Source organism: Rhagoletis pomonella, unplaced genomic scaffold, assembly GCF_013731165.1.
Source record: "Rhagoletis pomonella isolate Grant_MI unplaced genomic scaffold, Rhpom_1.0 Rhpom_scaffold_00008, whole genome shotgun sequence".
Taxonomy (NCBI): Eukaryota; Metazoa; Arthropoda; class Insecta; order Diptera; family Tephritidae; genus Rhagoletis; species Rhagoletis pomonella.
In genome coordinates this window covers 21,852,490-21,867,676 of record NW_023458562.1, presented here as the reverse complement: position 1 = coordinate 21,867,676, position 15,187 = coordinate 21,852,490, and the positions used below count along the sequence as shown (strand labels likewise).

The following is a 15,187-nucleotide window of genomic DNA, read 5'->3' as shown; positions in this document are numbered from 1 at the left end:
TCTAGCTTAGAATTAACAATCGCGGTTGCCCAGACTTTTGTTCTTATTTGATCCTTCCTGAACACTTCTCGATTCCTTCGTTCTCATTTTGTTCTCATTGGATACGTTCCCGAAAGTTTCGTTGTCATTATGTTCTTGAGAACGTTCCCGAGAGTTTTGTTCGCATTTTGTTCTTTACGGAAACGTTCCCGAACCTTTTGTTTGGTTCTTTTATGAGAACGTTCTTGACACTAAATTTTGTTCTCATGCAGAACTAAACCAAAACTGGAACGCATTTTCGGCCCCTGAAATTTTAAGATACGTCTAACTGGTCGGCAACTTTCAGGTTCGGCATGTATATTTGCCCGAAATATTTTGACGGAAGTGTTAAAATATAATACATTTTATAATTCCGGTGGAAAAACCGAAACTTTTGTGAGGGATACACCCTAATGTACATGCATACATGTGTGTAGTAGTAGTATAAGCAGGTGTATGGTATGCTATTTTGCAATATTAATAACGGGCGGCGGTTTTTAAAAGGTTGCCAGCAAACAAACAAATTCAATTATGGACACACAGCCGGTAACCTATCGAGCACACAGGACTCCAAGGAGTAACCAGCTCGAGCCACAATAGCGACCACACACACACACATTCTCATATACACAAACAACAATGAAAAAATGAGGAGGCCCACATCAATTGCCGGTTAGACTGGGCTATAGAACGAGGCGCAAAGCCAAAGAGAAATAAAGAGAGCGAGAGGGAAAAGGTTAAGGAGCAGGCAGTATGCTAAGAAAGGATATTGTTTATATGTATGATTGCAAAGGATGCAGCAGTCGCACAGCAACAGTAACGGTAGCGCAAAAGGAAGGCATCGGTAGATAATAACAGCGCACACTCCTCTACATACATACATATGTATGTACATACGAGTATTGAAGACAGGTATGTACGCACAACAAAACAGCGCAGTTAAATCTTTCCACAAACTACTCCGGCACCAACTCGCCTTGGCTTACCTTCGCTTGCTTCTGCCTTTTATGCTACTTTATGGCTGCAGAAATGCAATCAGCGCAATGCAGTTACATGGAACGTTTCCTCGTCAATTGACAAGCAGCGTAGTAGCACGCAGGATATGCCGTCATTTGCTCAAATTATTTCAACAGGAATTGAATCTTATTGTTGTTGTACTTTAATGTACGCAGGAAATTTGTGTATGCGATTGAAAAGTAAAAAAAAAAAATGGTTGCTTTTCTCCCAAACGGGCAACTTGTGCGTGTGATTCCTTGCTTGCGCGCTCGCTGAAATAAAATACCTAATGCTATTGAAATATTGAAGTAACAACAACATTCGGGCATGTGCTACAAATCGTACGATTTAAAATCGATGCGGTAGTTTTCAAACCGCAGCATTGTTGGTAGCTTCGTGTTGGGAATACCCAAAACGGATGTGGCGGATTATGTTAGAGGCTAGCGGAATCTTGCACTTTTGTAAGTTTTTTTTCTTGCAAAATTATATGGAATTTCTTTTATGCGAATGCATAAGCGCTGGGATAAGCGAAGGAGGAGAAGCTCGGCCAAACACTAACATATGTGTAAGCGCCAATCTATATATAAGCGCTTCCAACATGCTGAACCTGAAAAAAATACGAAAATTTCCAATGTATTTTATTTAAAAAAGGAAAAATAAACGGGTTTTATTGCCCAAAATTATAAAACTGAAGTTTTTTATGTCATGAAGGGGGTTCAAATCATCGAAAAAGTGTCAACTTTCGAAGGTCGAAAACATCCTATCCCAGAAAACTTTTCAAGAACGCCCTATTTCAGAACTCGGTTCAAAACGCCCCATCTCAACATATTTGCAATATATTTTCAGTTAATATAGGGCGTTCTTCAGCCAAATTCTGAGGTACGGCGTTCTGGAAAAGATTTCTGAGATAGGGCGTTTTCGAACCGGCTGCCGAGATGGGTCGATCTTCCACTCAGCCGTCGATATACTAATGAACTTCTTATTGAGTTCAGCGGGATCCCACCACTTTCGTGTTACTAGGTTAGGTTAGGTGCCAGTCCCGCGAGAGGTTCACTTATATGACTATCACTTATGATAACTATTTGGTCTTTACTCGAAGTTTTACTCGAAGTCCAGCAAGATTTTGTAAATTTGCATTTAGGCGTTTTCGCTCGCTGAACCTACCAAAAGCCCGGAAACTTCTATGTTTTCCTTGTTTGCCATTTCCCATATTTTCTCCGTGCCCACAGCCAGATTGCGAAGTATTCTGAAGCGACCGAGGAAGAAAGGCCAGGCATTCTTCGATCCAAAGCTGTCACCTGTGATATTTCTTCAAAATAGTCGTCACCAGTTTGGAGTGCGGTATTGAAAACCAAATGTAGTATGGGCTCAGAGCAAAACTCCACAAAAGAGCTTTCAGGCGTACACCGCTTTCCAGGCTTTCAGCACTTTATTCAGCTATAAGTTTTATATTGCGGCGTTAGCGCTAAAAGCCATAACGCCTACAAGGCTTGGTGTCGAGTTGTACGCTCACCCCCTCTGCCTGACAATTTCTATAGAAATAACGTGAGGGATTCAAAATCTCCATGGATTCAAATCTTCCATGGAGGACCACCTGCTGTAATCGAAAATACGCAAGCAGAAGGAGATCACTAAAGAAAAGTAGCAATCCGAAAATAAGTGGAAGCATGCACAGAACCGCAAGCCTCGGCACATCTGGCGCCGAAAAAAGCACATCCCACTTAAAGCAGCCAAAATTCTTCATAAGTGGTGCATCCGCAAAGGGGCCCTTAATTAAAGGAATAAAATTTCGAGTACAAATCGACTGAGGCAGGGGAAATGTTAAATGGACTTAAAACGGGGCGGTGCAGCGGTATCAAGGCTGATTTAAAGCCGATATAGGTCCCATTACATCATTTTAAGATTTTCACTTCAAGACTCGCATACGGCTTCCAAATTGAGAAGGATGGGACACCGGTCCATTGACGGGAGAGAATTTTGATGCCATCTATCGATGTAGATAGATACGGGAGGAACTATGAATAGTATATCAGTCAATCATATTATCGATATTATCGGTCACTAACGCGCCATCGTCAGGCAGGCATGATACAAAAAAAGAAGGTAGTTTCACTTTGAAATTTTTTGACATAAACTGTGTATATAAACGTATAACAGGCTAACCTAATATTCGCGGCTTGCGTTTTGGTACGCATGCCGTCGAATTTGTTGTTTTGCGTCACCCGAAATTGACTTGCATGCGTTTGCATTTGATTTCATTGAGCGAAACGTCAAATCAAAATGTCACGCAGAACAAAAATTGGAAATTGAGTTAGCTTCATATGCACGCCGTTCAATTTCGGTTGATCTCATACAAGTTGCATGTGCATGAGAAATTTTTGACAATAAATTGGCGGCGTGCGTGAATATTAGGTTAGCCTGTAAACGTGTATAAAGTATAAACGTCATAAATACTTTTCGTAAATTGCCCGAGTATCACTGCCACCTCAACAAATTATTGTTTTGGAAATTTTATTATTTTTTAAAGGAATTTTTCATGCATTAAAAATAACAACACGCAAGGCAAGTTTACTTGATATAATAATTTTTTTGAAGTAAAAAACCACATTTCAGTTTCTTAAAAGAATATGGTAGCTTCAATTTAAAAGAAAACGTCAAAGGCACAGTTTACGTCAAATGGGTGCAATGGCGGATAAGAATAAGAAGTGAAACTACCTTTAAATATTTGTATCATGGATCAACGTGTACGTCACTTTTAATTGCGTTTCGGCGGCAACGAAATAAGCGAAAAGATGGTTAGACGGGGGGTTGGCAACGCAAATCTGCGAGCGTTATGAGTACACCATAGCCGTAACAGTTGGCCAATGGACCAACAAAGCGGTTCACAAGGTTCTTATGGCCACAGGCTAACGGACTTAGGAACTTTTGAAGTAAAGCAAACTCGCAGTAAGCATCCTTGGAGGCGTCGCCTTAGCAAACTTTGTTATGCAGATCTTGCTCTAATAAAGACATACAACAACAAGTTTTCCCTGCAGAAGTGGTTATGCAGAGGAAGAGAAAAAATCGATTTTTTCGCTTTTTTTAATAGATAGCAGTACGCCCTAATATCTTAGGAGTTTTGCCGATAGTTAGCCCATAAGTGTGGGAGTGTGGGAAATATGTACGAAGCGACTTACCCGCACCAAAAATCTCTATTAAGACCGGTGTCAACGCAAACCATTTCGGAAACTTCGGTTTCTTTGTCAGCCTCTTTTAACAGATAATTTCATGATGTCAAGGTGAAGATTTCTATCATACGATAGTGGCCACATTCAGTATACATACAATATACGATCTGCCTATATTAGAACTAGCCACTTCTTAGGCACTCGTGCAGAGCTTTTTTTAAGGTTCATAACAGAAGTGGTGAAAACTCCCTTGAATCATCTCTGTCCTACATCAGACACGACCAACGCATAGCCCGCGGTAGAATCTTTTTAAAGCTTTCAATAGGTTTTATATGCGCTCTTTCAGACCAACCCTGTCCTACATCAGTAACATAATTCCGTGGGGGAAGCTTTTTAAACGTTGCCAAGGATTTTATATGTGCCACTGTTCCACATACATTCACGGCACTTACTCTCTGAGTCTTTTCAGCAGGGTACACCGCGACTCCTTTTGGATGTATGCCAATTGAAATTAAGTTTGGGATAAAATTAATCGCCTTCCTAAATACATATGGGGTATTCCATCGTCACGGGTGGAGCATTTGTACAGCAAAATAGTTTTTCTTTTTTAAATTTAAGTATAAAAGGCTAAGCAATTCTACATTTCGATAAAGCTACACCTAGTTCACTAATATACGAGTTATTACCAAATACGAAAAATATTTCAACTTGATTTTATATGGGAAAATTCTGAGCTCTTTCTTCTGTCACGGGTAAAACAAAGAAACGACACTGCTTTTTCAGAACATATATTTTACGGAAAGTCTGTGAATTTACTTAACATTTCTATCTGAATTAGGTGTTTTACTATACAGAAAAGAACCAGCAATCCTAACAAAGCACAAACCAAAACAACAATTAGTTATTTATTAATAAAAAAAATCAAAATTCTCCTGTCACGGGTGGAACAACTTTTGTTACGGGTGGGACCCGTACGATTTTCTTCATGAAATGGAGCTTCTAGTAAAATCCATATCAAAGGGCTTAGGTACGATAAATGTTAGAGGCCAAATACAAGATCAATTCACCCACTTTTATCACAGTAGAGTCATTGTAAGACTCACGATATAGTGCTGCCCTCAGGATCTATTTTAGGGTGCAATAGTTATACCAAACGAAATCTAGAAGTCGCCAGATTGATGTATTCAAATGCATTGGAGAATGGATTATTTGCAAACGCATGATATTTGATATGCATTTTCCAAATGCACTTCTGCTCGGTGCATTTGACTGCAATGCAATTTCGAATGTGCCTTAATGATTTTCAAGTTTGTTTAGACTAGCTATGTATGTCTGGCTAACACTAACTACAGGTTAAACATGGATATCGACTCCTGCTATCACGTCGATAGCGATGTCTAACCTGCTGTTAGTGTTAACCAGACATTGAGTAACCGGCCCTAAGAGTGGCTGGAGTTGAGTTATTTTTGGAAAACTGATTTCATGGATAAATCAGGCTCAAATTTGGCTGTTCTTTGGTGGAACCATAGAACGTCAGAAAAGGTCTCGATGTCTAATCCGAAAATTTATCTGCATTAGAATACTTGTACGCAGATACATACATATATCTTTGTCACTTAAATGCTACTTATTAGATTGAATTTATATGTTAGGCGAACTTCTAGATTTTCTAGGTTGGAACTTTCAAGGTAATTGTTGGTATTGACTTTTGGATTGTTGTTAAGCACCTCTCATCATAGAATTCTCTGGCGTCTCTATGATAGTAATGTTTACCTTGACTTTTCGAGTTAGCCACGCGAAATTTTTTACTACATCGCTTAGCCCATCAAAAGTATTATGGTGTTTAGTCAACCTGAACATCAAAGTTTTGTGACATTAAACATAGTTTTGAAACGTTAAACTTGTTTTTTTATTTTTAGGCACCATTAAAAAAAATATATAAGTGATTGTCACGGACGGGACACGATGAAACGTTTCAAAATCTCTAAACTAGGCACTTATAATATAATACAAGAAATGAAATAGGTCTGCATAGTATAAACACACTCTAGTTATGAAATAATCGAAAAATCCCTAAAGTAGTAACTAAGCAATGCGAAGTTTAAAACTTTTTTGTCACAGGTGGACATGCAAAACCGCAGTGATCTCATCCCATTATATAATTTAAACGCCTATTTTTTCAATGCCATGTTGCTTCTTAGGGACGAAGAAAGATCGAAACATTTATTCCCCACTTCAAAAAAATAATAACTTTGTAAATACTTGATTTTGCAGAGCCTTCTGTATTAAGAAATATTGTCGTATTCAATTAATTTTCTAATGTTGAAATTTTGAGTGCATTTACAGTGTAATAAAATAATATAACTTAATTTTTTCTTCGAAAATACGTTAATTTGGCGTATTTTGCATTGATTCATCAAGCATTCCATCTTCAATAAGTTACTTTATAATTGGGCACAAAGTTTCACTTTCTCATGGAATACCCCATATGTATGTAGTTGCTCGATAAATACATTTTATTTCACCTCTCTAAGCCGAACACTGTATAAGCTAATAGTTTGGACTCAGAAGTTTCAACCAGCAAGAACGCATTCATTTGTAAAGAAGTAACTGCACCAAATTAGAAAGGAATTAGTTGAAGGTAAAGATAAAGGCACACTGCTAAAAATGACTAAAAATAATGTTTACACACTAATACAAACAAAAGCATTCCTTATCTTCGCGACAATGCGCTGCTGCTCCAGCCCAGCCAAGCTGAGCCAAGCTAAAAAGGTAACCGCATTTTATGCTTTTTTACACTGAAAGAGGGAAATATGATGTTGCACGCGATTTATATTTAATTAAGGGGATATGGAAAAGTGCAAATGCAGCTAAAATACAAAAAGAAAAACAAAAACACAAAATAAATATAACAAAAAAAAAACTGTAGACAAACTAGAAACAGGCATTGGGCAACTAAGCGGCAGTGAATCATGCAATACATTGAACTCAGGCGGGCGGCAGCTTTTGGGCATTTAAGGTATGAAGATGTTCAAGATGTAGGAAGTGAAGCAGTTTGGATGAGGTGCAAAAGAGCAACAACAAGTAAGTAGAAGGTAAGAAAAAAAATCCTAAACTGCTGACACCATTAATCCACTTGAGAGCACAAATTAAACCAAAGCGCAGCTAAAGATGCAACGATGTTACAATATGCCATGCCGGCTCCATGGCACTATGATGCCAGCCAAAACCATACGGTTATTTGTGCAATACTATCAACGAGATAAATGTGCATATTTATGTATGAACGTATGCACATAAAATGCAAAATACAAGGAGAAAAGATTTCGCAGTGGCGTCAATGGCAGCGATAGCGGCAGTGGCAGTGCCAGTGGCAGTTACACAGTGTAAGTGGAGACACGCCACGTTGAGAGGCAATCGCCAGCCAGTCAGCAGCCGAGTCAGTGCAATGGTTGCTGGGATGCTTCACAGCCGACTCTGCCGATTGGAGCTCAACGAAACCAGGCTGCTCACTGCCTGCTGCAGCGCTTCAGGTTCGTACTATATTCGCGAGCACAGATCTGTAGTTACAATTGCATGAGCACTGAGGGCGAGCAACCGAGATGACTTTTATGTACAGGTCCATAATATACAAAGGCATACATATGTACATGTATGTTGATATGTATCTGGCGACTTCGACTCTGTATCCATATCCGTATTAAGTTTTTTTTCGTTGCACTTTAACACTGTTGTCTTGTAGGGTATCTAGTTGTTGTAAATGTTTGCAAATTTTCTATCTAATTTGACAGGAAGGAAAAGGAGCGGCTGGCAACAGGAAAATCGCTTACGGCCTACAAAAATAAACCAAGCAAGTGATGCACTGCGCGCTGTAACACTTAGTGGGTATGGGTGTGTGTTAACGTGTGTGTAGAAGGCACACTAACAACAAACCGCGACGCTCCTCCGCTTTCACATGCATGCTTGCATACATATGTACATACAAGCGTACATACATACAAATGCACAAATTGAATTTTATTTTGCCACAACACAAAAATTTACTTGCTGCAATCACTTTGAAATCACTTCAAATATAATTTTTTTATTGATTTAATTTAATGCCGAGTTGTTGGGGATTTTCTCACATTTTTTGTTGTTGTATTTTTGATGCACTTAATATTAATTTGCGCTTTCGCTGCATCTTTCACTGTTTTAAATTTCTTTTTGTTTTCAATTTTTAATCTTTTTTCCCTGCTGCAGTTAAATTGAATGCTGCTGGCATAATAACACTTAATCCAATTATGCACTTTCAACTATTAAATGATTCGCAACACTATTTATATAAATTACACATTATTTACTTTTAATTTACTCAAACTTTCCGTTTTCTTTTTTTTTTTCAAAATGTTAACACTCCTTCACTTATCGGCTGCCGCGCCTCATCGTACCGCCGCGCGCCTTTTGCAACACCAGTGTGATCACTCAAACAGCCGTCGTAGACGCAGCACCACCGTCGTCCACACCGTCCAAAAGCATAGAAATTTGAAAAATACCGCCTTGTTGCTTGCGACTCGCACAACAACCACTTTCTTTGCCGTTTTGAAAAAACACTATTTTATTGTTTCTGACATTTATGCCTCCATTCGCTTTGGCGCTGTCGTTGCCTGCTTGTGCCGGCAGCCAGAAATCACTCGTTTGGAAGGCGCTCTAGAGCGCTGCAAATAGGAGACGTAAGTTATTTGTGTGCAGTGGTAAATGAGTGAGTTAACACATTTTGAGCGCACGCTTTGGTTAGTTGTTTTGAGTGGAAACATTTATGAATTGAGTGTAGTTAAAAACAGAAATCAGCTGTTTGGTAATAAACTATCGGGAGGTTGTTGTTGTAGCGGCTATTCATTCCTGCCTAGATCTGTTCCTCAATCGTTGTCGTCAATTTCAACTAACGGGAAACTCCGACTGGGTTGGCCCAAAAGGACAGAAGCGTTAGTTGAGTGGTGTTTTGGGGGATTCCGAAGCGGTGCCGTGAGTCATCAGGTGACTCTCCGCATCTCGGGCACACCTGTGTTTAGCGAAGTTGGGCTGTGATGGTCTCCCAAAGTAGACAACGGAAGCGTATCTCGTCTACCCAACAAGCTGCAAGACGTCACAAAGCCTTAGCCAGCGGACTGATTTCCACCTACTTTCTATATGCTGCTCCCATTAAACAAGAGCTGCTGCAGTAGCTAGAGCGAAGTAGGTTTATTGTGGTCCGAGTCTCCCGAGGCAGACGTTTCGTCCACGTCAGGTGGTTGGGTGCCCAGAGCGGCATTCACAGGTCTGCAGTCTACGTAACTTGAGACCGACTCCCTGTGAATGCCGCTCAAGTCCTGTCGATCTACGCCATTAGTCGGTGTGCAGAGATAAGTTTACGACCCCTAAGCAACACTCAGGCGACACTAAAGGCACTTTTATTCTTCGAGCTTAATTCATCTCTAGTCCAAGGGTGAATTGCGAAACTTAACGCCTTTGATGAACACATTTAGTTACTTTTGGTACCCGGTCACAAGAGAATAGAAGGAAAGAAGGCACGCATATGCTGCTGGTACAGTGCAGTTTTCTGCGGAGCCCGTGGGGCTCCCAAGCCCCGCTTCCTAAACAAATCCGAAATCGATATCAGTGGATGTTCCATCGATTGCAGGGTTTTCGTCGAGCTCAACTACAAGAGGTCTAGGATTCGAAGTCGGACTCCGAAACTTATAGCACGCTGACCTCCCGAATCGATGCAGTCTAGGAAAGAGGCTATAGAAATTACCAAAATGGTTCCCCTTTCGCCGGCAAGTTAAAACGGTTTGCTTTGAGGAGAAAACTTGGCTACAACTTTCGAGAGTACAAAGTCAATTTGTACTACTACCGTGGCTGGTGATTTTGTTTAAAAAACGCTGGATAGTCTACTAACAAAATAATGAAAAATGGATGTCTGAGTGGCAACACTGCACAGGAGTAATAACAGGCGCTTAAAAACTGGATGCTATGTAGTTTATGGTCGAGCGTAACATCTTCTGGGAGAGCTAGGAAGAGAGAAAGATAGAACATACTTAAGTTCTTAGCGAGTAATAAGTACTTAACAAAAAACCGAATATTGACAAGCTTGCCCTTCTCAACACAGATTGAGAAAAAACGAGTGAAACCAATAAGTGCAATCAGTATTAAAGCAACTCAACTAAAAAATATTTTAAAACGATAGTATATAGGAACTTGGCTACAAACCGACGATAGCAGATAAACCATGAAGGAATTGTGAAACGTATAAATAGCATGAGAACGCAAGCAAAGTCAATTTGGTGGCACATGCTTAACACCGCTAAGCGGGTATACAAATCAAAGTACAAGATGCGAACATGCTACACACAAAAGGTACATTGAAAAGGAATATGCAGCAATACAAAATAAGCGGCAACGAAAAATATGGTCATAAGGACAAAAACCAGAAATTTGCCGTCGACGTTGAATGCTTCAATATTTACTGGTCCTTACCTATTAAGGAGCTCTGTGAACATAATTCTATGTAGCTAAGAAACTGAGATTGCAAACAGCGATTGAGACTGCGACCGAATCTGCGATTGCGACTCAACAACTGCAGCCATGCTATGCATGAACCCAACTGCCGAAATGCCAAACGTGTCACGCCAGAGCGTAAGCGTAACAAAACGTGAGAAAACCTGTTAAAGGCCAAATGCCGAAGTAAACAATAGACATATTCAAAATAACGCTAAGGAAGAGCATGCAGATGGCTGCAATAAAAGAAAATAAGTGCTGTGAAAATCGCGCAAAAATAAAACAGAATAACGAAAATGTTGAAGTCGATATGGGTACACACACACACACACACATCCGCACACTAAAGTAATATGTAGTTGTAGCGTAAAGGTAGACAGGCAGGCAGCTATCCAGAGGCTAAAGAAAAGTCAAAGGAGTGCTTCTTGTAGGCAGTCAGAGCAATCGTTCGAGTGTTTGTAGATGGGGAAAGGTGGCAGCAAAACGGGCGCGGTCGGTAGTTAAACCATTGAAGTCGCTCACAACTTTCGACGCTTCAGCTATGTAACGACCGACGACAGCGTCTAGACCAAGACAGTGCGAAAATTTTTAACATACGAAGGAACTTTCTTCGCTGCGCTGTAAAAAAGTGAATGGTGAGTGTGGAAGGAGGTGTTATTTGATTTGCGCGTGTAGTATACATACGTTCATACATAGGTGTGTGTGGAAGCTTGGGTTAATGGAATTGAATTAATGTTGACTTTAAAACTTCTGTTAAAAACTTGCAACGATTGAGATTAAGACATTTATAGCCAGTTTCACGAAAGCAATTTAAATAAAACATTATTACTTTTTATTTGAATTTAATGTAAAAACTGGTAGAAATGAAAAAATCATTTTCCACTGAAATAGCTGGCGAAACCGACAATTGGATGCTTACTTTAACGCGAGTAAGTAAAAGGAAATTAAATGCATTTATTAATATTTTTAACAATCAAAAAGAAAAAAATATAAGGTAAAATGCATATATGTATAGTATGTACATATAGTAAATCAATAAAGTTTAGGTACGGAGTTTTTTGCAATACGGGCCACAGTCTATTAAATATTTTATTTTTCGCTAATTTTTTATGCAAATATAGTTAATTTTACAACCCCAAAAATCAGAATTCCAAACCTGGTGCAAAATTAAAGAAAATTCTGCATATTTTCATTCAAATATTGCACTTTTTATTTACATTCTTTATTTCAATTCTAAAGCTGAGTATGCAGTTTTTAGCCCATTCAATTTTAGTATAATAAAGTGCACGTCTGAGGAAGCTGGGAATTACCATAGATTTTTGGCAAATTTTTTTGTTGGAGGTGTCGCTCATTTTTTCCATATAAAAACTTTACGAAAATTATTTCCTCGGACGTGCATAGGCTAAAAACTGCATACTCAATTTTAGAAAAAGTGTAAACAAAAAGTGCGATATTTGAATGAAAATTTGCTGAAGGTTTGGAGCTCTGATTCTGGGGGTTTTATTGTAGAATCAACCATATTTTTATAAAAATAATTTTTGCGAAAAACAACATATTTAAAAAATATTCACTGACTGTACATAAGTACATATTTTTTTTTCACACCACTGCTCATAATTAAACGACTTCGTTCTCTCAATTAATCAACTTTTGTTAAAGCAAAAGTTTTCAAATCAATTACTTTGAAAAATTGTATTACTTTCAGGGAAAAAATTTCCCCTCAGAAACATCATTTAATCCTTTCACTTATCAAGTAACGCATTAGATTACATCGTCCTTGCTGTTGTCGCAGTCATTGCCCGTATCCTTTCGTAACCAACAAATACATACAGTACATATATCAACAACGCAAATAAAAAAAAAACTCTTTTTGGGGTTGTTATTGACGCCACTTGAAAAAGCCGGTAAATCATATGATGCGCACCTCTTGGGTGCCGCGACAAATGTCTAGAGAGAGTTTCCACTGAGAGGGATAATGAAACGAAATCAACATATCGAGAGCGTCGTAGGGATTGTGAGAGCAAAAGCAAACGCGCATGTTGCCAAAATTTCTCATCATTGCGTGTCTAAAATGAAAACAAAAATAAATTACTCACAAAGCACTCAACACTAGTTGCGGCAGTATGAGTATCAGCGTTCGGACGTTGCTCCGATAGCAGTAGATGCACTCCGATAGGAGCATTTGGACAACGCTTTTTTTTTGTTTTTTTTTTACAAATTTGGGAATCCATCAGTCATAAAAGTTAAAATTTTACTAGACTAGATATAAAATTTTAAAAGTTTTTACTAGAGCCTGTAATTTGGGTTAAATTTTTGAGATTATTTTGTCACTATTCAAAAAAGGGCGCAGGTGCAGCGCTAAAAGTAAAGTTAAAAAACAAACATTAAAAAAAAAGATATCCAAATCCATTCTGATTTGAAGAGTAGTCAGATTTTTTGCCACAACATGATTTTATCCACTGTGCATCTCTAAATGGCAAACTGTTTTTATGCGAAGCTTTTTTATGGCAGCCATAAGTACACTATCGTCTCCAAAGATAAACAAGGAACGGCTACTTGGTCTTTTATTGCTTATTTTTCCAACTGAGCACATAGCATACCTACGCACAGAATAAATTATTTACCCAAAAATATTTGGTTTTATCTCCTTAAGTTTTGGTATGTATTCTAAAGTTTGAACAGAGTGATCTTGAGCTTCATAAATGATAAATTTCAAGCAAATGAAACAAATTTTAAACCGACTTCAAAAAAAGGAGAAGGTTATCAGTTCATCCGAATCATTTTTTTTATGTATGTTACCGCATAATCTCGGTTTTGTTTTTTGCTTAAAAATTACTTGTTATTTATGTATGTACTAAATTTCCACTTCTTCGTAGTAATATCGAAAACCCATTTACAAACGTCTCCTCTTATTTACAGGTGGTTCTCACAAAATAAAAAGTTTTTCCTAAAAATATTAATTTTCTCCAGTTAAACTTACCATTTGCAAAATCCGTGGGATCGAAATCTTCCTCGTGACGTGCGCGTTTTTCCACTAAAAAGAAAATATTTATGGTTAGTAATATTTCATCATAACTATGATTTTCGTTTACTCACTTGAAATAAAGTCACTCGATGTCCGCGGCCGTATTTTTCCCATAAATTTGCTGATTTTGTTATCGTTATGTGGTTCTTTTCGTTTCGACTGCGGCAACGGACCTGGGCAATTCTCATCTAACACTTTCGAACAGGGACGGTGAATATTTAATTTACAGTCTGTAGAGAAGAAAAAAGAACAGGTTAAGAAATCGATTTTAAGAATTTTCAAATCATAATCAATTTATAGTACAATCTATGATACTACAATCGAGACTAATGGACTAGCAAACCCGGCAAACTTCGTACCGCCCAAAATTTGTATTTTTTTATTGAAACTTTTTGTTCCAACATTTTTACCAGCAATTCACGTTTACGATTTTCATTGGCACATTTATCTGCCAAGATTAGGGTTTGCTAGTCATTTACCGATTTAAATAAGCTAAGGGAAGTATTATATCCGTGAAGAAGTTCTTGAAATTCTCCAACTGTGCAGCATTTCATGGCACGGTTATTCGGAAAACGAAATGAATTTGAAGAATTTTTTCCTCTTCACTCCCTGGCAGCAACAATGACCCCGTTGTATAGTGAATCTGTCCTAGAAGCTTTATAGTATAGTTGGTGGCAATTTCAAAATGGGTGCGTATCATTGTTCTACAGAAATACTATATACATATACTTATTTCACACGACGCATAATAACATTGGAAAATCACCGTAACACAGGAAAGTTCCATATACCCAATGGCGCAACAGGTCGATTTAATCTGACATTCACGGCACTTTTTCTCACTTGGCTATTTTAAGTAATAACTCGACCCAGCGCCACTTGGCAGCACTTTTCGGCAATAGTATTTCTCTTACCATAGCCAATACATATTTTAAATATTAGCCAAATCGGATCATAAATTAGATTTTTAGTAATAACTCAACTACAGCGCCAACTGGCGGGTTAAATTGTGAAACTAAACCATTCAGAGACTCAAACACACACAAATTTCGTTAAAAACCGGGCACACGTGTAGGGGGATTTCACTCTCAAACACACCTACAGAAGAATTAGAAATACATTTAAAGATAGCTAAAAGTCGGTACGTTTATAGGGCTCACGTCGTCTTTTCAAATAGCCCCACTTTTCTCCATGTGTATGGGCTTGTTTTCATATACATCTCCATACGAAGTTCCAGTACTGTACCATGAACACTTTCAGATATATGCAGTATAAAAATTCGGTTTGTATGGGAGGTGCCACGCCTCCTTTTCCAATAGCTCCAATTTTGCTCCAAGATTATGCGATTGGTTTCGTATATCTCCATACCAAGTTCCAAATCTCTACCAAGAACACTTTCAGAGATATGCAGCATGAAAATTTGGTTTGTATGGGAAGTGCAACGCCCCCTTTTTCAAAATAGCTC

The 15,187-nt window shown here is 38.4% G+C and overlaps 1 protein-coding gene across 10 annotated transcripts in view; it reads right to left on the bottom strand.

Annotated features, from left to right (window-relative positions):
• The window catches only part of LOC118744410, a 397,231-nt gene that overhangs the window by 249,045 nt on the left and 132,999 nt on the right, over nt 1-15,187 (bottom strand). For all 10 annotated transcript variants that reach the window (XM_036477417.1, XM_036477408.1, XM_036477411.1 and 7 more), the window contains 2 exons: nt 13,794-13,952; nt 13,678-13,731 (listed from right to left, as the gene is read on the bottom strand). In XM_036477417.1, coding sequence (XP_036333310.1) covers nt 13,678-13,731; nt 13,794-13,952 — 213 coding nt within the window. The remainder of the gene's footprint in view (nt 1-13,677; nt 13,732-13,793; nt 13,953-15,187) is intronic.